Here is a 10,618-nt window from a genome sequence, read left to right as displayed (position 1 = left end):
ATACACACACACACAAAATTAGATTTTACAACTGGGTTGATAATAAAAACTAATTGGTATAACCTAGGCTGGATTCATTAATATAATATATATATTATATTCATAACTTTTTCTGGTTTTAAAAGAAATTTAAGTGAAAACATAGAAGCCCATCTCTGAAAATAATTTATCCTTGGTTCTAAAACCCTTGAAACTTCATTTCTTGTATGCTACTCTATGCAAGACTTAAATTACTTAACTAACTATTGTACCATGGGTTCTAGTATTTCCACATTGTGTGTGAGAGCATGTGTTTTATGTATACTTAATAAGGTTAACCACCTTATAAAATATATCAATTTTCAGATATATTCTTGACTGGAATACAAGAATATGAATACATATTGAGTTACTCTTTTTTTTTTTTTTTTTTTTTTTCTTTTTCATTTTTCTGAAGCTGGAAACAGGGAGTGACAGTCAGACAGACTCCCGCATGCGCCCGACCGGGATCCACCCGGCACGCCCACCAGGGGCGGTGCTCTGCCCCCCAGGGGGCGATGCTCTGCCCATCCTGGGCGTCGCCATATTGCGACCAGAGCCACTCTAGCGCCTGAGGCAGAGGCCACAGAGCCATGCCCAGCGCCCGGGCCATCTTTGCTCCAATGGAGCCTTGGCTGCGGGAGGGGAAGAGAGAGACAGAGAGGAAAGCGCGGCGGAGGGGTGGAGAAGCAAATGGGCGCTTCTCCTGTGTGCCCTGGCCGGGAATCGAACCCGGGTCCTCCGCACGCTAGGCCGACGCTCTACCGCTGAGCCAACCGGCCAGGGCTTTGAGTTACTCTTGATAGACAATGTTGTTGAGTTCCAAGTTGTAAATGAGATGCAACTATTTAGATAGAGATTTTAGAAAATTATATGAAATAAAATATTTGTGAATTAATAAAAAAAATTAAACTATTTCCATGGGCCCCTCCCGGTATCATGGCCATAGGCACCATGCCTAGTGGGTAAATTGGCCCTGCTCGGGTCAGATGTTCTTGAGTCCAGTTTGGTCATACACTTGAGACATGACAGAGAGAGAGAGGAAGAATAGAGGTAGTTAAAGAGAAGATTTAGGGCCTGGCCAGGTTGCTCAGTGGATGGAGTGTGGTACCTGTGTGCCGAGGTAGCGGGTTCTATCCCCGGTCAGGCACAGATGGGAAACAACCAGTGAGTGAACAACTAAATGGAACCACAAAGTGGAACAGTGAGTTGATGATTCTCTCTCTCTCTCTCTCTCTCTCTCTCAAATTGATGGAAATTTTTTTAAAAAGAAGAAAGACTTAACCCTTTTGGGTCAATAGTGAATGGTTTCTCATTTTAGTGCCTGATGCCTCGTTTCTCTTTTCCCCCCTACCTACCTTCTGTAGAGTGAACGCTTTCAGCTCACCTTTAGGTAAGCTTCCGGGTGCCTCACTCTAAGAAGGATGGACCTGTCAGTGCTCGGAGAGGCCAGGACCTTCCTCAGAGCCAGCGAGGCCAAGCTGCTTCCAGTACAGGCGCCGGCCTTCGATGGTAAGACTCATGCTGGCTGCTGGCCTCGCTTTATTTCACGGCTTCCAGGTGGCAACTGAGATGTTTGATTGGTTGAGAGGAACCGTCAGTTCTGGAGTCTGACTTATGTGCTGGAGGAGAAATCTGTCTCTAGCAACCTCTGACTGAGCCACTGAGGAGCTCAGGGCGTCCAGGGTGATGGTGAAGGTCTGCAGAGTGCTGGGCGGTGGCCCAGCTGCAGGACCTGCTTACTTGGCCCTAAAACATGATTCCTCTTCTGGGAAGCACTATTATAAGACAGCCATCTACAGAGTGACTCCAGAGAAAGCCTTTCTCAGGATCTCCCTTGTTGTCAGTGAATGCCACAGTAGAGAGAGGAAACCGAGACTTGGACTGTAGGCTATAGGCTCGTTCACGGTAAAGAAGAAACGCAAAGACTCTGGACAGCAGGGAAAATAGAAGCTGTCTCTGGCCCTCTTCAGAATTTACTGAAGCTGGAAGTTGGCCCTCTGGCTGTCTTCTAGGTCAGCAGGACCCCTCAGCCAACACTAAACAAAAGATAATTAGGAGCCTTGCTCACCACCCTGATTAATAATAATGTCTTGGTAGTTACAGGGAAAAAACAAAGGTTAATGAGGATTTAGCCTCAAGATAAAGGCTAAACGCTACAAGGAAATCTCTAAATAAATGATATATTCTTCCCTCTCCCTTTCTATGTCTGCACTGCATGGTCATCTTCTGAATTTCAGATAATTGAAGATTTGGAGTCAGATTCACAGTGTAATCAAGCATCAAGCCACCTACATATCTTAATTCCAAAATTATTCAATAGTGTAACATAAATACTGACTGGACATTGTTCTAGTACTCAACATTAGTCAACATCAGGCTTTAATAGGACCAATTAGAATTCAAGCCAGTTATGTAGGACATTATATTTCCATCATAGACCAGCTCTGGATCGGTTCCCAGTTTCCAGTCATAGCATTTCATTGCTGTGATTGCATTTTAGAGGAGCTAATTATAATCCATCACATCAAACGCAGTAACAGAACTATGCCGGAGGTCAGAACCAGTCACGCAGACGCTCATTTCAGGTAGTTAGATAACAAAGGACAAGCCCATAGCGATGCCGGAGGGAAAACAAAAATCGAGCCACAGCACTATCATAATTGAATGATACATTTCGTAGACTCGGCACTCTAAATAATTACTTAAAATATAACAACCACATAATTTTTAATTAATTTTTTTTTTTTTTGGCCAAATGATCATTTCTCATAAAAATGCACTGGCAGCAAAAAGACCAGAGTCAGCAAAAGTTTTCATCCCCCTAGGCTGGTAGACAACTAAGTATGCTCTTTTGAACTCAGGCCAAGTGAAAGCAGTGTGATAAGCATATATGACAAGTGGTCTTGAGTTTCAATTTCCTGACCTTCATGTTCTCTAGCTGTGTAATTGGAGCAAATTGCTTCTTACCGAGCCTCGATTTCCTCATCTGTCAAACCGTATAATAATACGTACTCTGCCTACCTGCCTCTATCAGGACCCAATGAGACAATAAATAAGAAAAACAAACACAGTGCAATAGGGTGATGACTGGGAAAGAGAACTAGAATTGCTGGGTGTCAGGGAGGAAGTAAGCGTTTAGAGATAAAGACAAAATACCATCCCAAAGTCAAATGTAAATGATTTTTATAAAAGAACAGGTAAATAATCTATTTAAAAATAATTATAAACCTGAGCCGGACCAGTGGATAGAGCATTGGACTGGGAGGCAGAGAACCTAGTGCAAAACCCTGAGGTCGCCGGCTTGAGCGCGGGCTCACCAGCTTGAGCACGGGCTCACCAGCTTGAGCACGGTGTCGCTGGCTTGAGTGGGGATCATAGACATTATTACCTCATGGTCACTAGCTTGAGTCCAAAGGTCACTGGCTTGAGCCCAAGGTCGCTAGCTTGAGCAAGGGGTCACTCGCTCTGCTGAAGCCCCCCAGTCAAGGCACATATGAGAAAACAATCAGTGAACAACTGAGGTGCCACAATGAAGAACTGATGCTTCTCATCTCTCCCCCTTCTAGTCTGTCTGTTCCCATCTGTCACTCTCTGTCACTCTCTCTGTCTCTCTCTCTCAAAAAAAAAAACAACAAAAAAACCAACACCAAAAAAACCCACAAAAAACTCCTACAAAACTGAGTATAGTATTGCTCCAATTCTGATCATTATCCTAGAAGAAAGACTTGAAAGTAATGCTTCACATAGATAATAGTAGTTTTCTGTGTTTCATCACAGGTGATTTAAAAAATAACTTTATACATTTCTCTACTTTTTTTCTCCAATAAACATGTTACCATTATATTGGGAAAGATATTTAATCATCTAAAAATACATAATCTTATATACAAACCTCCTGAATATACAGATGAGAAAACTAAGGCCCAAAGAAATGAGACCATTCTTTGTACCTGTTACTAGGAAAGCCAGGACTACAGTGTGTCTGTAAAGTCATGGTGCACTTTTGACCAGTCACAGGAAAGCAACAAAAGACGACAGAAATGTGAAATCTGCACCAAATAAAAGGAAAACCCTCCCAGTTTCTGTAGGATGATGTGGCAGCATGTGCACATGCGCAGACGATGATGTAACACTGTATACAGTGGAGCAGCCCATAGCCATGCCAGTCGAGATGTGGATGGTACAGAGGAAAGTTCAGTGTTCTGTGGCTCTCTAAATTCGAATCCGTGACCAAAGTGCAACGTGAATATCGAATATTGGCGCGTTTATAACGAAGCGCCACCACATAGGAATAACATTACTCAGTGGGATAAGCAGTTGAAGGAAACCAGCAGTTTGGTGGAGAAACCCCGTTCTGGTAGGCCATCAGTCAGTGACGAGTCTGTAGAGGCTATACGGGATAGCTACCTAAGGAGCCCTAAAAAATCTGTGCATGAGCCCACATCGAACTGCACTGAATAGGTATGAAACTGGGAGAGTTTTCCTTTTATTTGGTGCAGATTTCACATTTCTATCATCTTTTGTTGCTTTCCTGTTACCGGTCAAAAGTGCACCATGTATGAAAAAAGCTCAGCAGAAGTCAGGGTGAGTGCCGGCCAACTTCCCCTCCTCCTTACACACTCTGTCCCTATGTCCATCTCCCCACCCCTGGGGAGGGTCTCTGCTGAGGGCCCTGTCCTTCCGCCTCGGACCTCCCTAGCTCTTGTGAGTCATGTGTCAGGGCTGGCGGTGACCAGGTTAGCATTGCCACCGTGGTTGCAGCCGGGCAGCACTTGTGCCCTGGGTTCAGCTCTTCCCGCTTCCAGCCAAACGCTCTCCTCTCGCCACACCTCTACCTGCTTGAGAAGCTGTTACAGAAGACTTCTGTGAGCTTCTGGTAAGACTCACTTGGCTTTAAAAGTCTGTTTTTTGTATTCATCTTCCCTGGCTATCAGCCTCAGGCGGGGAAGAACTTGTGAAGCTGCCTCAGGTGTTTATAAGAGTTCTGGCTCATTTTACCAAAAATCTCTTATTGGTTAATCGCTTTAGGGAGGGCGGTTTTGCTTAGGGATGGGTCATGGGCATAAGGAGAGGGAGGAGAGGAGAATAATGTATGGGGAAAAATGATATGAACCAGTTATGCTGCATGACAAAAGTGACCACATTCTCTGCCTTCAACCTTCCCCTCCAATTCTACCATGAAATGCTCTTGGCAGGCTTTCATTCAAAAATTAAAACTGAGGTCTGAAGAAATCCTGAAGGACACACATGACCACTAACCTAAGTTTTTATTAGTTGTACCCAGACTTTTCTGAGTGAAGTCTTTTGGAGGGGAGCTGGGAAGGTCAGAGCACCAGGGGTTGGGAGGAGTCAGTAAGGTTCAGGCAGGTAACTTTCTGGTACCAAAATGGTGTACGATGTTCCCAGCTTCTGCTTGCTGTGATGTTTCTTGTTCCTGAGGAGTCCTTGTGTGGGTGTGTTTTCAGGATTGTCTTTCATGATTTTATTGCATACTGAAATTACTTGTATTGGTGTTTCCAGGTCAACATGCAAACTTAGCAGAAACAAGATTGTACCTGTCAGTATGAATGTGTCTAACATATATTACGTGTAATCCATCCTTTTTCTCTATAGAGAAGAAGAAGTGCTGGATTCGTGACAGCAAGAATGCTTACATTGAGGCCGAGGTTAAAGGGACTGGAGATGATGGGAAAATAATTGTTGAGACAACGGATGGAAAGGTAAAAGAGTCGTTATTTTATCTCAGGAATGACTAGGTTCTCAGTTTAACCAAATAATGAATATTTTCTCTAATAGTTAGGTAAGAACCTGTAGTAGGAGATGATAACCTTGGGAGAACACATTCATCGTTAAGAAGCTTCTCCATTTACTATCAAAGGTTTAATGACAAACTGAGTAAATCAGAGTAAACCAGTTGCTGGTGGTAAAGATCATTGACTCTGGAATTCACAACTTTTTTCACTTCTTTCATCAATGTTCCAAGTCTGTTTGTTTTTTAAGGTGCCCGCTGGGATGAATAGTGACATAAGTAACGATGGAGCAAATTGTGTGTATGGGAACAAGAAAGAGATAATTTGAATAAGAATGGCACAGTGTCAGAGAAACCTAGAGATGTGGGAATGGTCAGAAACGTCAAATGCTGGGTTGGGAAAGCCTTGTGTTCAGAATTAGAAAGTCACTTATGACCTCTGAAAAAGAAGGTGAAGGCAAGTGTTGGGGCAAAAGCTAGACTGTAATGGGTCACAGAGGGCGTATGTAGTAAGGCTGTAACAGTCTCTAACCCCTCTCCCTGTCACTAAAGCATTCAGAGCAGCAGGCTGATACAGAGGAGATGACCCATTCTCAGAACCTTCGCCTACATCACTGACCTCAGGTAGCCTGCCAGCCCCATGGCAGTGAGTTGAGCCCTATTTCTGTCCCAACTTGGATGAATACTTCCTTGTAGATTTTACAAATGATTCACTGCCCACAATCCACTTCTCCAATGTCCTTCGACTTCTTTTCCAACTTCATAACAAAGAGGTATAACACCCTATAATATCCTATAAAAAACAAGCATAATTATCAGAAAGTTTGTCTTTTTTTATACTCTTATCTTTGTATTTGGACAATTTATGATCTAAAGCAGCAATTTTCAATGAATGTACCATTGCAGGCACACTGGGGTGCCGAAATAATATTTAAAATATGCAATACCTGACTATTTAGTCAGGGGCACTGAATTCTTTTCCTGTGAATGGTCAAATAGAAAAATACCAACAGCCAGCACATTAGCCATCAGGTGTGAATGGATCAAAATTATACCTACTTTTTTGTCAGATCAACAAAACACATATTTTTTGGTGTGCCACAGAATTTTAATAATTAGTTTATTGTGTGTCATGAGGTGAAAAGGGTTGAAAATCCCTGGTCTAAAGCATTGCTATTTGAGTTGTAATTATCCAGAGGCCAATCATAAACTACTCATATGGTGTCTTAAAATGCCTTCCTGACAGTATCTGGACATAAAAAAAAAAAATCCCAAATTAAGTAGATTATTCTCTAACTAATAGAATTGAGGGAGGGATCTGAGCCTTATCAACAAGCAATGAGAAATTACAAATGTTCTACATAAGGAAACAGAAAAGCTCAATTAGGACCACTTAGCCTTGGGACAATCTTTTTTTTTTTAATAAATTTTTATTAATGTTATGGGGTGACATTAATAAATCAGGGTACATATGTTCAAAGAAAACATCTCCAGGTTATCTTGTCATTCAACTATGTTGCGTACCCATCGCCTAGAGTCAGATTGTCCTCTGTCACCCTCTATCTAGTTTTCTTTGTGTCCCTCCCCCTCACCCTTCCCCTCCCCCTCCTTCCATCCTGCGTCCTCCCTCCCCCTACCCCTGGTAACCACCACACTCTTGTCCATGTCTCTTAGTCTCGTTTTTATGTCCCACCAATGTATGCAATCATGTAGTTCTTGTTTTTTTCTGATTTACTTATTTCACTCCGTATAATGTTATCAAGTTCCCACCATTTTGTTGTAAATATCCGATGTCATCATTTCTTATGGCTGAGTAGTATTCCATAGTGTATATGTGCCACATCTTCTTTATCCAGTCTTCTATTGAAGGGCTTTTTGGTTCTTTCCATGTCTTGGCCACTGTGAACAATGCTGCAATGAACATGGGACTACATGTGTCTTTAAGTATCAATGTTTCTGAGTTTTGGGGGTATATACCCAGTAGAGGGATTGCTGGGTCATAAGGTAGTTCTATTTTCAGTTTTTTGAGGAACCACCATACTTTCTTCCATAATGGTTGTACTACTTTACAGTCCCACCAACAGTGAATGAGAGTTCCTTTTTCTCCACAGCCTCTCCAACCACTTGCTATTACCTGTCTTGTTGATAATAGCTAATCTAACAGGGGTGAGGTGGTATTATCTCATTGTAGTCTTTTTTTATTTTTTTTTTATTAAATTTAATGCAGTGACATTGATAAATCAGGGTACATATGTTGAGAGAAAATATCTCTAGATTATTTTGACATTTGATTGTGCTGTATACCCCTCCCGCAAAGTTAAATTGTCTTCTGTCACCTTCTATCTGGTTTTCTTTGTGCCCCTCCCCTCCCCTAACCCCTCTCTCCTTCTTCACCCCATTCCCCCCTCCCCCAACCCCCCGCCCCTGTTGCCTTCACATTCTTGTTCATGTCTCTGAGTCTCATTTTTATGTCCCTTCTATGTATGGATTCATCTCAGTTTTTTTTCTGATTTACTTATTTCACTCCGTATAATGTTATCAAGGTCCATCCATGTTATTGTAAATGATCCGATGTCATCATTTCTTATGGCTGAGTAGTATTCCATAGTATATATGTACCAAAGTTTTTTAATCCACTCGTCCTCTGACGGACACTTGGGCTGTTTCCAGATCTTCGCTATTGTGAACAATGCTGCCACAAACATACGGGTGCATTTCTCCTTTTCGAGCCGTTCTATGGTGTCCTTGGGGTATATTCCTAAAAGTGGGATAGCTGGGTCAAAAGGCAGTTCGATTTTCAGTTTTTTGAGGAATCTCCATACTGTTTTCCACAGTGGCTGCACCAGTCTGCATTCCCACCAGCAGTGCAGGAGGGTTCCCTTTTCTCCACATCCTCGCCAGCACTTATTCTGTGTTGTTTTGTTGATAAGCGCCATTCTGACTGGTGTAAGGTGATATCTCATTGTGGTTTTAATTTGCATTTCTCTAATGATTAGTGATGTTGAGCATTTTTTCATATGCCTATTGGCCATCTGTATGTCCTCTTTGGAGAAGTGTCTATTCATCTCTTTTGCCCATTTTTGGATTGGGTTGTTTGTCTTCCTGGTGTTGAGTTTTACAAGTTCTTTATAAATTTTGGTTATTAACCCCTTATCAGACGTATTGTCAAATATGTTCTCCCATTGTGTAGTTTGTCTTTTTATTCTGTTCTTGTTGTCTTTAGCTGTACAAAAGCTTTTTAGTTTGATATAGTCCCATTTGTTTATCCTGTCTTTTATTTCACTTCCCCGTGGAGATAAATCAGCAAATATATTGCTCCGAGAAATGTCGGAGAGCTTACTGCCTATGTTTTCTTCTAAGATGCTTATGGTTTCACGGCCTACATTCAAGTCTTTTATCCATTTTGAGTTTATTTTTGTGAGTGGTGTAAGCTGGTGATCTAGTTTCATTTTTTTGCAGGTAGCTGTCCAATTCTCCCAACACCATTTGTTAAAGAGGCTGTCTTTACTCCATTGTATTTCCTTACCTCCTTTGTCAAATATCAGTTGTCCATAGAACTGTGGGTTTATTTCTGGGTTCTCTGTTCTGTTCCATTGATCTATATGCCTGTTCTTATGCCAGTACCAGGCTGTTTTGAGTACAATGGCCTTGTAGTATAACTTGATATCAGGAAGTGTGATACCTCCCACTTTATTCTTCTTTTTTTAAGATTGCTGAGGCTATTCGTGTCCTTTTTTGGTTCCATATAAATTTTTGGAATATGTGTTCTATATCTTTGAAGTATGTCATTGGTATTTTAATTGGTATTGCATTGAATTTATAAATTGCTTTGGGTAATATAGACATTTTAATGATGTTTATTCTTCCTAACCATGAGCACGGTATATGCTTCCACTTGTTTGTATCTTCCTTGATTTCTTTTATCAATGTTTTGTAATTTTCCGAGTACAAGTCTTTAGTCTCCTTGGTTAAGTTTACTCCTAGGTACTTTATTTTTTTGGTTGTAATTGTGAAGGGAATTGTTTCCTTAATTTCTCTTTCTGACTGTTCATTGTTGGTGTATAAAAATGCTTCTGATTTCTGAGTATTGATTTTATATCCTGCCACTTTGCTGAATTTATTTATCAGGTCCAGTAGTTTTTTGACTGAGACTTTAGGGTTTTCTATATACAATATCGTATCATCTGCAAATAATGATAGTTTTACTTCTTCTTTTCCAACTTGAATACCTTTTATTTCTTCTTCTTGTCTGATTGCTGTGGCTAGGACTTCCAGGACTATGTTAAATAAGAGTGGTGAAAGGGGGCACCCCTGCCTTGTTCCTGATCTTAAGGGTATTGCTTTTAATTTTTTCCTATTGAGTATGATGTTGGCTGTGGGTTTCTCATAGATGGCTTTTATCATGTTGAGGTATGTTCCCTGTATTCCCACTTTGCTGAGAGTTTTGATCATGAATGGGTGCTGGATTTTATCAAATGCTTTTTCTGCATCTATTGAAATTATCATATGGTTTTTCTCCTTCTTTTTGTTTATGTGATGAATCACATTGATTGATTTACGAATATTGTACCAGCCTTGCCTCCCCAGAATAAATCCCACTTGATCATGGTGTATGATTTTTTCCATATATTGTTGGATCCGGTTTGCTAATATTTTGTTGAGGATTTTAGCATCTATATTCATCAGAGATATTGGCCTATAATTTTCTTTCTTTGTGTTGTCTTTGCCTGGTTTTGGAATCAGAATTATGCTCGCCTCATAAAAGGAGTTTGGAAGCCTTCCTTCCTCTTGAATTTTTTGAAATAGTTTGAGAAGGATAGGAGTTAGTTCTTCTTTGAATATTTGGTA

The 10,618-nt window shown here is 41.1% G+C and overlaps 1 protein-coding gene across 1 annotated transcript in view; it reads left to right on the top strand.

Annotated features, from left to right (window-relative positions):
• The first annotated feature begins 1,411 nt into the window (after positions 1-1,411).
• The window catches only part of MYH15 (myosin heavy chain 15), a 171,190-nt gene continuing 161,983 nt past the window's right edge, over positions 1,412-10,618 (top strand). Inside the window, exons 1-2 of the mRNA XM_066346779.1 lie at positions 1,412-1,530; positions 5,635-5,741. Of these exons, the coding sequence (XP_066202876.1) occupies positions 1,443-1,530; positions 5,635-5,741 (195 nt within the window). The 5' untranslated portion in view covers positions 1,412-1,442. The remainder of the gene's footprint in view (positions 1,531-5,634; positions 5,742-10,618) is intronic.

This window comes from Saccopteryx leptura, chromosome 8 (genome assembly GCF_036850995.1).
Source record: "Saccopteryx leptura isolate mSacLep1 chromosome 8, mSacLep1_pri_phased_curated, whole genome shotgun sequence".
In the NCBI taxonomy this organism is placed as follows: Eukaryota; Metazoa; Chordata; class Mammalia; order Chiroptera; family Emballonuridae; genus Saccopteryx; species Saccopteryx leptura.
Note: the sequence above shows the minus strand (reverse complement) of the source record. Positions and strands in the feature narration are given on the sequence as shown.